The 15,513-nt window shown below is 44.1% G+C and overlaps 1 protein-coding gene across 1 annotated transcript in view; it reads right to left on the bottom strand.

Moving 5' to 3' along the window:
* ttn.2 (titin, tandem duplicate 2) overlaps window positions 1-15,513 on the bottom strand; it is a 198,414-nt gene that overhangs the window by 175,669 nt on the left and 7,232 nt on the right. The window contains exons 4-28 of the mRNA XM_078939704.1: window positions 15,114-15,401; window positions 14,950-15,032; window positions 14,485-14,699; window positions 14,329-14,404; window positions 13,486-13,641; window positions 10,898-11,122; window positions 10,695-10,802; window positions 10,094-10,333; window positions 9,777-9,836; window positions 8,091-8,349; window positions 7,629-7,695; window positions 7,349-7,540; window positions 6,236-6,378; window positions 5,973-6,121; window positions 5,655-5,882; window positions 4,855-5,096; window positions 4,394-4,626; window positions 4,150-4,314; window positions 3,905-4,073; window positions 2,111-3,807; window positions 1,751-2,032; window positions 1,399-1,665; window positions 967-1,239; window positions 624-887; window positions 293-553 (exon numbers count right to left, since the gene is read on the bottom strand). Of these exons, the coding sequence (XP_078795830.1) occupies window positions 293-553; window positions 624-887; window positions 967-1,239; window positions 1,399-1,665; window positions 1,751-2,032; window positions 2,111-3,807; window positions 3,905-4,073; window positions 4,150-4,314; window positions 4,394-4,626; window positions 4,855-5,096; window positions 5,655-5,882; window positions 5,973-6,121; window positions 6,236-6,378; window positions 7,349-7,540; window positions 7,629-7,695; window positions 8,091-8,349; window positions 9,777-9,836; window positions 10,094-10,333; window positions 10,695-10,802; window positions 10,898-11,122; window positions 13,486-13,641; window positions 14,329-14,404; window positions 14,485-14,699; window positions 14,950-15,032; window positions 15,114-15,401 (6,342 nt within the window). The remainder of the gene's footprint in view (window positions 1-292; window positions 554-623; window positions 888-966; window positions 1,240-1,398; window positions 1,666-1,750; window positions 2,033-2,110; window positions 3,808-3,904; window positions 4,074-4,149; window positions 4,315-4,393; window positions 4,627-4,854; window positions 5,097-5,654; window positions 5,883-5,972; window positions 6,122-6,235; window positions 6,379-7,348; window positions 7,541-7,628; window positions 7,696-8,090; window positions 8,350-9,776; window positions 9,837-10,093; window positions 10,334-10,694; window positions 10,803-10,897; window positions 11,123-13,485; window positions 13,642-14,328; window positions 14,405-14,484; window positions 14,700-14,949; window positions 15,033-15,113; window positions 15,402-15,513) is intronic.

Here is a 15,513-nt window from a genome sequence, read left to right as displayed (position 1 = left end):
TGACTGTTCACACCTAATTTTCTAAATATGTGCGGCCAGTGCTAAACTTTTGTCTTGGCCACACAGAAAGGCTAGGGTAATGAAGCGACCAACAACAACACTTAGCCTTGGACGCATGTAAAATACGTGTGGGCAATGCAGTAATGTGCATCTTTACATGCAGCCAGCATGAATTTTCATCAGTTGTGTGCTTGGTTGCACGTAACTTTGTGTGAATAAAATAAAGCCATAAATACATTTATGAGCCAATAAGTTAAAAACAGAGGAAAGTCTGTCACAATTCTACACATACCTGAGACTGTGAGCTGGGCGCTGGATGTCTTTTCCCCTGCGTGAAACATGTACTGGCCCTCCTCATCCTTCATGGTGTCGATGATCGTCAAAGAGTGGGCCTTACCCTTTGACTCCATTTTGTATTTGGGTCCAGCTTTGAGTTGCTGGTTTCGGAAGGTCCAGGCTGGGTCAATTCCAGGATGAGAAACTTCCACGTTGAAAGTTACGTTTTGCGACTCTGAGCACACTTTGTCCTCCATGTGTTTTACAATTTGAATTTCTGCAAAAACAAACGTTGTTGGAAAATGCCCCTAGAATTTGGTGACATGACAGAAGGAGGAAAATCTTACGTTCAATGGTCAGACTGCAGCTGGTGTCCACCTTCCCCACGACCAGTTTGTAGTGTCCTTCATCTGAAGCGTAGGTCCTGGTGAAGACCAGTCGCTGCTTTGCTCCTTTTGCCACCACCTGGACTCGATCACTGGGCATCAGCAGTTTGTCGTTGTGGTACCATTTGACAGAGCTGACATCCTGGGCGGAGATCTTGGCCTCCAAGACAGCCTTTGTCCCTTCGATGGTAGAGATGTCCTTCAGTGGCACAACGATGTCAATAGCTGCAAAGACAAACAACAAAATACCGTCATAAAAGAGATGAAAGAGATTCATATTTTTTGCTATGTTCTCTGTCTTTACTTTGAATGTTGAGTTTTCCGGAGGTGGAAATGTCATGAGCTGGAACCACAAAAGAGTAAGAAGCAGCATCTTCTCTGCTGACGTTCTCCAGCAGCAGCTTGTGGACGAGTTTGTCGATAATGATGTGGACACGGTCTGAAGCAGAGATGGCCTGGCCACTCTTCATCCATGTTCCCTCCACATTTTCCTGGGAGAACTTGACTTCTAGCTGGGCAATGTCACCCTCGCATACCGTAAGATCTGCTAGGGGCTGCATGAGTGTCACTGGGCGCACTGAGGACCACAAAAAGACTTGCTTTCACCAAAATATGTTATGGAAACCAAGAAGCCACTAAAACTGTGCAACAAAATGTTAGAGCTAGCTATAAAATCAGAAATAACATTGCCTCTTGATCGCACTACAACATGCAATTTGAGTTCAGGAAAACTTACATTTCATCTTCAGAGAGGCACTGGTCTTCAGATCCCCACATATGAAGGTATATTTCCCCTGGTCTTCCTTCCTGACATCTTTGACGGACAGAGTGTGCCTTCCACGGCGAGAGGACATGATATATTTACTGCTCGGAGAGAGCTCTTTGTCTCCAAAGTACCACGTGCCCTCTGCGTCCTCACGGGACACCTCAACCTCAAACTCTCCAGCGTAGGTCTCTGGTACCTCAATGTTATCCATGTATTTGATTAGCTCCAAGGGGGCACCTGGTGACAGAGACATCCTAACGTGATATTTCAGTCCATAAACAAAGTGGGAATGTATCCATAAATGGGGACTCAAGGTACTTACCTTCAACATGGAGCCGTGCGCTTGTCCTTACATTCTCATCCTCAACAACCTCGCAGGTGTATTCTGCTTCATCCCTCATTTCAATCATCAGCACAGACAGGAAGTGGACCTTTCTGTCAGAGTGCATTCTGTATTTGTCTCCTGAGAAGATCTCATCATTGTTTTTGAGCCATTTTACTTTGACAAAAGGTTCGTTGGTTTCACACTCGAAAGTCATCATGGTGTCCTTCTCATTGGCAGTGACATCAGCAAGTTTTTGGGTAAAACTAATTGCTGTCTTCGCTGCAGAGAGAAAATGTGATATAAGACTTTTGTAGAAACCAGGACATGATTGTGTTCTGTACAGTAGGAGTGACTTACCTTGGACAAGCAGAAAGCCATGGCTCGAAGATTCTCCAGCGACATTCATGGCCTTAACCATGATACTAGCAGAGTCTTCTGCTGTGACGTCTCTGATAACCAGTTCACATACGTGATCCTCAGGCCAGTACCAGTAAACACGGTCAGACTTTTCCAGCTGAACGCCATTCTTGAACCACTGACACTCAGGTTCTGGTCTTCCAACAACTCTGATTCGAAAACGGACTTCATCCATTGGAGCAACGGTCTTGCTAGAAATGCGTTCCAAGATCTTAGGTGCCTCCATGCTGGGTGAGAGCTGCACCCTTTCTGGTCTGATGGTGGGGATGGTGATTTTGCCCTGTTCCTCCAGCTTCTTCCTTTCTAATTCTTCTTTTTCTTTCATGCGATGAAGCAACTCATCCTTGGTCTTCTTCAAAAGATCTTCATAGGAGTCGTCTCTTTTGCGAGACTTGAACTCTACTGCTGAGATGGACTCGTAGAAGCCCTCCTCTGTTCTGCGCTTGAACTTGCTCTTCAGTTCTTCTGACTCCTCCGAAGTTTTCTCATGGGATACTCTCTGTGCTTTACGAAGCTTGACTATCTCCCTGTCCTGTGGGACCTCGCCTGGTCGGTCTGCTTTCACAACGTCAAATCCAATTTTGCCAGATTCCTGCTGGACCTCTGCAGCCCTCTGCTCTGGAGCTCGACGCAACACTGATCGGAAGTCCTCTCTCTGTTGGATCTCCAGTTTCACTGTATGCTCAGATGTGCCTAAAGGGTTATCTGCAACCACTCTTACCTCACCTGAATCATAGGATTTGGTGTCAACTATTTCAAGGTAATAAATGCCATCATAATTAAGTCTGTATCTCTTGCTCTTGCGAATAAGTTGTCCATTAAGGTACCAGTTAACCTTTGGTGCTGGGTAGCCAGTAACTCTGCAGCGGAATCGTGCAATATCTCCTTCCAGCACTCTAGCCGGTTCAGGAAGCAGGACAATTTCAGGTTTTGTCTTCTCTGATTCCTCATCAGCGCTAACACCAGCAGGTCCTCCCTCATGAACCATGCGTTCAATCTCATCCACCCTGTACGCCCCCTTCCTGCCTTCAGGAAGCTGCGTTTCCTCAACTAGGCCTTTCTCATCTTTGACAATCAGAGTGGCCGAGGTCTGGTCCACTCCAAACTTGTTGGAGGCTCTGCAAGTGATAACACCGCTGTCTCTGGCATAGGCAACTTCATAGTCAAGGCTGCAGTAGCCAAATTCATTGACCATGCGCAGCCTGTTGGCAGCAGCCAGGGGTTTGCTGTCATGCAGCCACTCCACTACCATAGTCGGGTCTCCAATAGGGGTCAGTCTGCATTCAAAATGAGCAGGTCCAAACCGCTTCATTCTGATAGAAGTCAATTTTTTCTTGAAAAGAGGTTTCTGTTGCTTCTCTTTGTCATAGAGGTCGCCTTCCTCCCACTGCTCTTGTCCATATCTCAGATGGAGAGGCTCCAGCTCTGGTGGTGCAATCTCTTTGGCCTTGTAGGTTCCTCTGGGGATAATGAGCTTCCTCTCAGTCTGAGGAGCGCTGACGTCTGCCTCAACATTAACCCTACAGCGGGTGGTGTCCCTACCAGCCTTGTTGATGGCTGTAGCGGTGTACCAGGCGCTGTCTGAGCCTGCAGCTGAGGTAATGTGGAATTTGGCTTCTCCTTTAGTTCCTTCAATCCTGGAGAATAAACAAGTTTGCTTGATTGTTCAACTCATACAGTAAAAGGAAATGTTAAAATGACAAAGATGGGTGATTTCTAAAGTCCGGAACACACCTGATATGTGGATGTTTTTGCGGTGTGATAATATCACTGTTTTTCAGCCACACAATGTCTGGAATGGGATTTCCCATGGCTTTGACAGCTAGCTCAACCAGAGTGCCCTGCTTCACTGTGATGTTCTTCAGCTTCTCCACAAACTGAGGCCGAGCTAGGCTTTCACGTGCTTCAGAAGAGTGAAAATAATTGGATCAACTCCGTGGAAGCTTTAGAGTGGAGAAACAAATGTGTATGAGGCATACCTTCAACAGAGAGATCGACTGAAACCGATGTCCGTCCAGCTCTGTTCTGAGCAACAACTGTCCATTCTCCTGAGTCTTGTGGTACAGCTGGGACAATGATCAAGGACTGAGTACCATCCTCCTTAATCACTATCTTATGTGTGTAGTCGTTTACCACTTGTTGTCCTTCAAAGACAAGAAAATGATGTAACTTCACAAAGAAAGAAATTTGAAGATTAAGCTGGTTAAACTTTGTTCCCCTCACCATTGTGGAACCAGTATGTATCAGGCATCGGTCTGCCCACAACCTTCAAGTCGAATCTGGCAGTTTGTCCCTCAGAGCATTTAATTGAAGATGGCTTCAAGACAAAAACCGGTTTGTAAAGTCTTTCCAGCTGAATCTCGTCGGTCTCTTCCAGGCGGCGAGCTGGTGAGCGTCCGGGTGAGCGGCTGGGCGAACGGCCCGGGGAACGACTCAGAGAACGAGGAGATGTGGACCTAAAAAGCAAAAGCGATGAGGATGAATTTGTGAAATTTAAAGAACTGTGTGACAAAAGTGCCATTCGGCACGTAGCAAACATGAGACCGTCTCTGTGGTAACAAGATTGTGTGGAGCAAACAAAACATAGCCCACAGCAGGAAGACCAAATTTTCCAGACAAAAATTTAAGAGGGGTGAGAGGTCTCCTTTTTCAATTGCATAATAGTCAGAAACATTTGAACTAACCTGATCCTCTGCATTGATGGCTGTGGAGTGTATCTCTGAGGTGTGGCAATGCCAGATGGCTCCACGTAGAGCTTCCCTGAGCTGACAGCATTGCCCTTCATGTTAGTGGCAAAGGCAGTGTATACGCCTTCATCCTCAGGCAGCACCACAGCCAATCGAAGGCTTGCTCTTCCGTCCTGAAGAACCTCCATCTGGTATCGACCACCGGGCCTAATGCGCTGGCCGTCTTTGTACCAGACAATCTGACACAGGACAGAAAATCATTTTAACTACAACATTTAATGCTGGTCTGATGATTTCAGGAAGTACTGATCTAGTGGGAATTTCATGCATAACCATCTCTAGAGTTTGCAAAAAAAAAAGTCCAAAAAAGAGAAAATATCCAGTGCATGTCATGTCACATGTCAGCTAAGAATGTGAAACCGACGCTGCAATTCATACAGCTCACCAAAACTGGACAATAAAAGATAGGAAAAAACATTGTCTGGTCTGATGAGTCTCCATTTGCGCTGCCACATTCAGATTGTAGGGTCAGAATTTGGCATCAACAACATGAAAGCGTGGATCCATCCTGCTTTGTCTCAACAGCTCAGGCTGGTGGTGTCGATATGGACCAAGCTCTCTGAGGAATGTTTCCAGTACCTTGCTGAACCGAAGCCATCAAGGATTAAGACAGTTCTGAAGGGTCCAACCCAGTACTAACAAAGTGGGCGGTGAGTGTCTCTACCGGGTTTCCTCTTTTTTAACTGAAGTAGTAGCTAACTCTCATTGGATAGACAAATGTCCAAATGTCTTTGTACCTTTGGAAGTGGATGTCCAGACATCTTGCAGTGGAAAGTAACACCCATTCCCTCCATGATGCGGTAGTTTTTGACCGGTGTACCAAAGGCCGGTTGCACTGCCTCCTCCTCTGCAACAGTCACCGCCATCTCTCCATCCTCAACCACCAGTTCTGTGTAGGAGATTCTCATGATACGGAGCTCGATCTCCTGAATGATCCTCTCTTCAAAAGCAGAAATGAGGAATTCCTGCAAAAAATTTGGAAAGAATATTTTAAATGTAAGGAAAGAACCATGGATTCTGAGAATCCGAGTTCACAGATGCATAGAAGAAATTACCGTCTCAGAGACAAAGCTCACGGGAGCCGTCACTCTCTCCTGGTCCTTCTCGAACTGACTGATGACCACAGACGGCTCCTGGGTCACTATTGTTTTTACTTCACTTTTAAATGTCACGTCTTGCTGCTTCATACAGGTTTCATATTCCGCTGTTTGCAAAAACACAAACATGTAAGAGACAACTGACATATGTCCTTCCTTCCCCAATTAAGAGATGTATTTGGGTAAAAAAGTAGCAAGCAAGAGACAAAAGATGCAGATACCTTCTTCCAAAAGTCTGGCAGAGGCTGAGGCTTCTCCAAGGGGATTCTTAGCAAAGACGGAGTATTCTCCAGCATCATCAGCAAAAGTCATGGAGATCTCCAGCCTGCATTGTCCAGTATCTTTTCTGTAGGCAACTTTATATCTAATGACATAAAACATACAGGATAGCCGTGTAAAGTTGTTGCTGTTATTTTTTTGTTCTGTTTTATAACAGATGAGTTGTGTACAAAAAAACAAAAAAGGCTGGGGGAAAAAAGGCTATTCCTGTTGTTGACCATTTGTATGATGTGTTTGCTTCTGAAACACCATAACTGTAAGTTTATTTGGATAAAAATGTCAGCCCAAGGACGAAATATACAGTGGCTTGCAAAAGTAATTTATATGCCTTAAACTTTTCCCTATTTTCTCACATTGTGACCAGAAAAAACATAAATACTGTATATTTTGCTGAAATTTTTTGTGAAAGACCACCACAAAGTGGCATCCAATTGTGAAGTGGAAAGAAAATGATACATTTTACAAATAAAAACTGAACTGCAGTTATTCAGCCTCATTTTCTTTGCGTGCATCCAATTGCCTACAGACGTTGCCTGATGGTCACTAACAGTGTTGACTTAATGACTAAATAGAGTCCACCAGTGTGTAATCTAATCTCTGCACAAATACGACTGTTTTGTGAAAGCCTTGTGGTTGTAAATGTCCATCCATCCATCCATCCATCCATCCATCCATCCATCCATCCATCCATCCTGTTAACCCGCTATGTCTCTTTGAGGTTAACAGAGCTGCCAGAGCCTAACCTGGCTACTCTTGGGCAAAGGCTGGGGTACACCCCGCCAGCTTGTCACAGGGCCGGTTGTAAATCAGAACCAGCAATCAGAACTTGGACTTGCCAGATACAGGTAGTCAGCGGCTAATCGGACAGTGATAACTGGGACAAGATACTGGGTGATAGATATTGAGGGTAAGCAGTGCTGGTGAAATTTTGCAAAAATACACACGAAGCAGTTTCTAAGTGTATGTTGAGTGTCACTTTGGATTGTTTCTACAAAAGCAACCCCTCATTACATATCTTTGGCATTCTTTGTGTTTTAGTATTTCACAGCTCTCACCTGTATCCGGTGGTAAGCGGTATGCCGTTCTTCTTCCAGATGATGTGGGGTTTCGGGTTCCCTCCAATCTGGCAGTCAAAGACGACGCTTCCTCCCTCCACCAGCTTCTGTGCGGTGGGTTTTTGAATAAAGAAGGGAGCTTCAGATTCTCCTGTGCTCACCTCCTTCTGCTCCTTTGTCTCAACAGCAAGACTGAGGAAAAACAAGAGTTTGATGAGAACCTCCACCTGTTTTTTTCCTCCAGGGTTGTAAACCATGCAGCAGGTTTTTTTAAACACACCTCTGTGTTTGCGTCATTCCAGTTTCTATCAGAGTCGTTTCCTCCCTGCTCTCAATGTCCTCTGATACTGCAACGCAAAGAAAATGAACAGATTTATGCATCCAATACAACATTTTTGTCTTTGCTTTGATTACTTTTAGCTCTGAGAGTATAACACATAGATGTCGGGGTAATTTCTTTGACCACACAAAGTTTTACCAAATCTGTGTGACATTGGAAAGGATATGTGTTGGCTTAAATGTACTTAATCTATGATACTTGTTTTATGAGTCATACAAAGGTATGATTGATTGAAACAAACAACAACAAATTCAAAATAAAGACCCGGGATGACTGTGGATCCTTCAAAAGACCAAAGACCTAAACTCAACTGTCCTAAAAGTGAATAACATCTGTTATCCTATAACAGAATAACATCTAAGGAATCCAACAATGTTTTAAAAAATGCATCAGGATAGACACCTTTGACAAGCAAGTAGCAAGATGTGCTGATGGTTCCCGCCTGGTTGGTGGCGGTGCACGTGAAGCGCCCGCTGTCTTCGGCAAACGCCTCGCGAATCACCATCTGGGCATATCCGCTCTCATAACTGATTTGGAAGTCAATTGAATTCTCGATTTTGTAGTCTTCTCTGAACCACATGATGACGGGGGCGGGCTGGCCGCTGATCTGGCACTCCAGGGTCACAGACTCGCCTTCCGTCACCGTCAAGTTTTTCAGACCCTGGAATGAGACACAGATTACCATCAGATACTTGAACTCATGCATGTGTCTCTAAGACTGGACCTCAACTTTTCAAAACAGTTTAAAGTTAAGCTTGATTTGGATGACCATTCAAGCCTCCATCACATGCACCGGTGTAGGGATTGACCCATACGGGTGGTGCAGGTTTGTGTAAGCCTGTGGAGGTGTGGTAGAGAGAAGAGGCTACCTCTTAAGGGAAGTGCAGGTGTGTCTTGCAGTTCCTTTGAGGCTCGTACGGCTACCTTAATGGACGTCACAATTAAAAAAAATGTTGTTGTCGTGTGTGTGTGGGGGGGGGGGGGGGGGTGTTAGTGTATCATGAAGTATTTGTAGGTTCTATACCGGTACATCATAAGGCTGATGCTGATCGTACGGGGCCCTTTTCCACCCAGAAGGGCTACATAACGTTAGTATGAAAAAATATTTTAGGCCAAAAAAGGTTAATGTGATTTGATAAATTTTGATGTGATAAATTTTGTTATTTCAATTTGTCCCTTTCAGCTCCCACTGGACCATGAAATAATTACATTTGTCTTGAAAAATTTACATTTTCTTTTTAGTGGGTATTTTTAAATGTATTTTTTGATTACCACTTTGGAATATTTATTTCCAATTTTAAATAATTATTAACACATTCATTTAATAATTTCATTTTAAAAGTATTTATTTCAGTTTTGCCCTTCCGGGCGCCACTGGAACATAAAATAATTAAATATGTCATCAAATATTTAAATGTGCTTTTCCCCACAATACGTTTGAACACAATTTACCAAGAAAGGTAAGTCAACAAAAATATTGTTTCCCTTAAAAAAAGTAGATTTCAGTTGTCTGACTGGGCTTTTACAAAAACATAATTCAGATTTCAAAATCTTTGGAATTCAATTGCCATTTAATTCAATCATGTTTATATTTGGCAGGATAGCAACCACTGGCTGTATAGGAGAACTGGACTGAGTAAACCCCTTCCGTCATAATAACCCTCTTCTACTTTTTTTACCTCTTCTTCATAATCTTTTTTTTATGATGTTTTTTTTTGCAAGCTAATAAAGTTATGAACTGACCAATCAGATACTTCAATAAAAGCATGTTGTGTCACATTCGACAGATTTTTCTGAAATTGTTTTCAGCTGAAGGGGTGTGGACTTCCAATAAGCTCACTCCTGATTGGTGATAGTGGTTGCCATAGAAACGTTGATTCATTGGAATCACTGCTTACTAACATCTGGCTCCAACATGGTGGCGTGTCCGTTTAGCAAAAAATGACAACCAACTTGACTTTATTTGATTGGAGACGGGAGTAAACCATTTTTTAAAGGATTATATCACATCCACTCGGTCTGGTTTTCATAAACGGTCAATAATAACAGCACACCACGAGTCATGTGACAAACAGGAAGTGTACTCACAGCAATGATAGTGGGGGGAACAGCTGGCTCCTGAGCTCTTGTGGGCACGGCAGCTGTTTCCTACAAAAAACAACAACAGCAACAAGAAATTACTCCCAGAAAACAAGGCATGTCAGCAGTGTGAGGTCAAGGGAAGAGGAGGGTTACGGGAAATGAAACCCCACAAAAGGTACGATGGGGTGAGGGTCAGCATGTGAAGACGGGAAGAGGAGAAAAAAAGGAGCAGGGTGACATGTGATTGGCTGCAGGGATCTGAGGTGACAGGTCACACAAGAGTTAAAGGTGATGACGTAAGAGGACGGCAGGGAAGAACCAACCTGTGGCTCCCAGTCCTCAAACTCCTCCTCACTCACTGCATAAGCCCCGCCCTCAAACTGCCTTTCGTATCTGATGTCCCTAAACAGAGTGGGGGGGCGCTCAGCGGTCTCCCTTGCCTCCACAAATGCCACCCTGCGAGAAGGACTTGGAGACTTGACTGGCTTGATGACCTTTCTGGGAGCATGGGGGGAGGACAGCTCTTTGTGCAGAGCGGCGACGGCAGAGCCGGCCATGGACACCTGACCGGCCAATGAGAGAGCAGCATTAGCCATCTTCAAGAGGAAACTAGAGTTCCACACTGAGGATTAGTGAGTGAAGACGGTCGCAGAAACGCAAATTGAGGGAATAAGAACCAAGAAAGCGGTTTGGAGAGAGTGACATTTATTCAAAGGAAGATCAAAACTCAGGATATTTTTTACAAGAAAAAGGAAAAAGTGTTAAAATGGGTGGAGTGTAGTTGAGACTCAATCAGGGAAGGGTGCTTTAGGATGGAGCAGATCAGAGTGAAGAACAACACTGTGGAGGCTGTGTGTTAAGACGCGGGTGTGTTAAAGATGGCGCTGATGGGATGGGGTCAGAGCTGGCTACTGTTCCTCTTACCTTGTGGCTCAGTTCAGGTTTAGGAACAGAAACTTTGGAAACTGTGAAATGTGGAACTGAGATGGCACCTGTGTCCACATGGGAGGACATTTCGGTTGTTCTCTGAATCTGGAGCAACCGACAGAGTGTTTAGAAGGATGAAACGGCATCAACACCGAGACCATAAAACAAGATGTCAACGAGATTCAAGGAAGCCCTCGGACCTGCAACATCTGGACTCTGTGCTGGTCTGTGGGCACTGCCGAGTCAGCAGGAGCTGATTCTATTGCAACGGCTTGTTCCTCAAAAGTTAAGGCCAGGTCCTGCTCTAATTCCATCTCCAAAGCCTCTTCGGCCCAGCTGCCCTCTGGTGCAGGCTGACGCACACGAGCAAGGTCGACAGCGGCCACCACTGTGGCGACCGCATCTGCTTTTTTCTCAGTCTCAGCCTGAAGACACAACAGGCAGCAGACGGGTCTCAGAGAGGTCACACAACCAGACAGACCCCAAGGACCAGAGAAATACTGGATGCAACATGGAGAAAACACATGGACTCATTCTACATGAAATATAATTGACCGGCAAGGCATGACTCGTGAGAAACATGACATGAGGCAAATGAAACATGAAAACAAGACCTGAGAGACTTGTGATGTGAGAAACGAGTGACAAGAGACCTGTCTGATGACAACAACTGGAGATACAACAATTATCTTGCGAAATATGCTTTTATAACTGCAAGAAAGTAGACACCACAGACGATCTGAATGAAATGTATGCAGTGGTCCCTCTCTATAACGCAGTTCACCTTCCGCAGTTTCGCCGATTTTTTCTGAATGTCAGAGCAATTCTGAATGTTTTTTTGTTACAGCACATCGTGTTCTGCATCCTGATCATCATCTGTAGACTACTGTCAATCAATCTCCTGTGCAGAATGCTTTCAGTTGGCCAAATCTAAACACGTGTTTGATCGCGATCCGATCTTTGGTTTCATTCTATAATCCTGGACTTATTTTCTACAACGGTTTGAACTTTGAGAATTTAAACAAGAGAGAAAAAGTGTGAAAATTTTCATGTATGTTTGAGAAATGTGTCTGTAGTGAGGAATTGTAAAGCCATTTTACATGATTACATCTGTAATCATGTAAAAGATGAAGCTGACTACTTTGCAGATTTCATCTATCGAGGGTTATTAAATTATTATAAAAAAATATAATATATAATATAAATAATATAATTTAAATTAAATATAAATATAATATAAATTATTATAAAAAATGAGAGTCAAGAAAGATGAAAGATGGGGGGATTGACCTGAGACACATGTAAGATTAAAGCTGAAAAATGTGACATGACGAAACACACATGTAAGATCAGAAACAAGACAGCAGACAAAACATGAGACATGTGACCCGCCGGATAAAATGTTCTCTGGAGTGCATTTTGAAGCATCCGGTTAGGAAGTTAAATCAATCTACAGACACGATACAAGGTCCTGAGGTGCAATTCTAGCGTCAGGCGTGGCAGTCAAGGGACAGCGTGTTTCGGACGGTGTAACAATGCGTCACGACTACACTACACAATTTTGAGGGCGAGTTCAGATATCTGAACGTTGGGAAAGAACTTGCTTTCTGTCAACTCAGCTTTGGCCTGTGACACAATAAGTGGGTTGAGTCCAAAACCTACATGGAGGAGAATCTGATCGTCCTCCACCTAAACTTTGTGATTTTTTTTTTCCCACAGAGACAATAATAAAAATTCCTCTAATTTTATTCTCTCCCCCGTCAGACTAAATGGGACAGTAAGTCATAAACTGGGTCACAGATAGATGGAAGTACAGATGAAGGCGACCGTCATTCAGATGCAGTAGACAGTGAAGCTCACCGTACTGGGAGAGTCTCTGAATCATCTCATGAACCCAGATATGGAGCCGGGATTACCGATGCTTCAGTAGAGCTCTTTATTATGAAAATAAACCAAATCTCTCTCCCACACGTTGTAAATGAGATGAGCGTTCAGCAGAAAATTTGACGCACGTCCAAACAGAGGCAAATGAAGTAAATTCAACCACCGAATTCTCGTTTGGTGTAAAACATACCACAAGACGGACACATGACATGAGAAAGACATTAAAGACAAAAACTGAGATGAAAACAAACCATGACAAGAGAAACGTGTGACCCTGGGACACTTTGAACGTCGAAAAACAAACATGAGACGCGAGACATGAGATGAGAAGTTCATGAGATAAGCAGTACAGACCAAAAGTTTGGAATCACCCTCTCATTCAAATAAATGGGAAGGTGTGTACTTTTGGTCTGTACTGTATGTATGAGAAACATGTGACCTGAATAAAAAATGATGTGGAAAAATGAACATCATCATGGAGATGAAAGAGAAACAGTTTGAGACAGAACTATGATCTGGAAGACAATATCAACCAAGAAACCTGAAAGAAAAACTTCAGAAACGTCACATTTGACTGACAGAAATTGGGAGGTGTGTGGCCTGATGATAAAGGAGGAAATAAAATGTTTGAAATAAAAGACATCTATGAGGGAAGGAGCTCTCTCTGGTAAACAGATGATCATTTACAGAAAGGATGTGGCAAAATCTTAATGTGAGGTCCTGTCCACCTTTGTCCTCATTCTAGAAAATTACAATATGTAAATGATAGATGGAAGAGTTTTGTGTCAAGGTTACACATGATGTCGTCTTCAAGTACAGCAGGAACAAATGAGTAATGTTTAGACGTTGGACTGATTTCTAAAGAGATCCTCTTTCTTCAACCGCTAGGTGGAGTCATCCTCACCTGTCTGCTGGTGGCCACTTGCTGCTCCCAATGCTTCTCCATGTGCAGCTGAGCAGCGCTGCTGACGCTAGTCATGCTGGTCATGCTGGTGTAACTGGCCTCTGCAACATACTCTTCTTGTTTCCATGGTGGTAGCACCTCTGCAGAGGCAGATACCTGCAGCCAGAAAAAGGTCCCGGTAGCATTAGTTTAAGCATTTAAAATCATCAATCTTTCTGTGATGGACAATTTAAGATTTTTCTAAAAAATAAAAAATAAAAACATAAAAAAAAACAAGCACCAATGGCCTCAGAACTTCTCTCCCTGTCACCACTCCTTAACTTTGAAATTTTAAATTGATTCTTTCAAGCAGGGTTGGGTAAACTTTGGCCCTGGGGCCATTTGCTGCAGTTTAGCAAGTAAGTTTGGTGGCCCATGACGTGTTCCAACATGTGTGGTGTTGGAAGATTTTCATGGGAGATTTCCAAGTTGCACAGTCATTTTTAAGGTCATTCCAACACCACATAAGCAGTTCCTCTAAGTTTGCATTTTTCCCTGATAAACATCAACCCGTTGGTGCAATTGACTCTAAAAAGGCAGGGTACATCCTGGACAACAGTCTGCCCCAGGGCCACACCTTTAGTGTGACATAAATGAGCCTATGAAGCATGTTTTTACACAGTGGGAGGAAGCCGAAGAAAACCCACACAGGCACGAAGAGAACATACACAGATAGAACCCAGCTGGGATTCGAACCTGTTGTGAGACGGGAAGTTCTTACATGACCATGCAGAGCCAGATGTTAAAAACAGAAAAAGTTTAGAGGGTTTGAATTATAAGCAGTAGTAAACGTAACATTCCTACCTGTTTCCTGGCCATCACGGGCGATTTGACTGGTCTGATACCAGTGGCAGATATTCTACTGGAGGGAGAGACGGATCTGCAGATGACAACAAACAGTATTAAATCAATCTACATGACATTGGGGAGCTTTTCTGGTGGGTGGAGGCGGGTGCTTACGTGACGGGGGCTGGAGTCGGTCCTTTCACGTGTCTCACAGGTGATGGGGACTGCTGACGGCCTACTGTTACCTTGGAAACGTAGGACGGTGGGGACTTGGACGTTGGCTTGGGGGGGACCCGTGGAGGGGTTTTGTGAGCCAAATGCTGAGTTATCATTCCTGTTTCTGCATGCATCTCCATCATTGTGGTGGCCTGAAAGCTGGCCTCAACCTTCTGAGAAAAAGGAAAATAATATTCAGATGCATTCCAGATCATCCATCTTGAGCAGATGGAAGCTTTTTGCCATACTTATACTTTTCTCAAAGGTTTTAAAAACCCAGAATGAAACATTAATAGCATCTTCCACTAGAGCTAAATCCATTAAAGAAGAATTTTTTTTACATTTGTTTCCAGCTAAGAACACAATTAACATCTGTTTGCTGATGTTTTCCCTCAGACAGCTCCATATTTAAGAGTGTCTCACCCTCTGCACTGTTGTCTGAGAAGTCTCCATGTGGGATGAAGACACAGTGGTCTTGGTCTTCTTGGAAGGAACAGTTTCTTCACCTGTACCAGATACAGCAGAAGCTTTAGCAGCGATCTGGATTTGACACGGGCTAAAGACCTGGTAGAACTGGTGATCCTCACTCTGAACCAGCAGCTCAGCGGTGGACGTGGCCCGTCCGCTGCTGTTTGTAGCCGTCACAGAATATGTCCCAGAATCCTCTGGGAAGGCTTCGGCAATCAGCAGACTGTACACATCTCCGTTCTGCAGGATCTGGAAGTCTGCCGAGCTCTGGATCTCAGCTCCTTCTCTGTAGAATTTCACCACAGGCGTGGGGATGCCTGTCACCCGGACGTCGAGCCTCACCTGGCTGCCCTGCCTCACGGTAGAGCTCTGAAGTCTTTGAAGAAAGTTTGGTGGCGCTGTCTCGGCTGCAGAAAAACACAATGGACCAGACGTCAGCCTGGAGCTTTGACCAGAACCAACCGACCAAAACCAGTTGTTACACAACCCTTAGTCTCATGGATGTCAGGTTTTTGTTCC

The sequence above is a fragment of the Oryzias latipes genome, chromosome 21, assembly GCF_053564925.1.
Source record: "Oryzias latipes strain Hd-rR chromosome 21, Olatipes_Hd-rR_3.1".
NCBI lineage: Eukaryota > Metazoa > Chordata > Actinopteri > Beloniformes > Adrianichthyidae > Oryzias > Oryzias latipes.
Note: the sequence above shows the minus strand (reverse complement) of the source record. Positions and strands in the feature narration are given on the sequence as shown.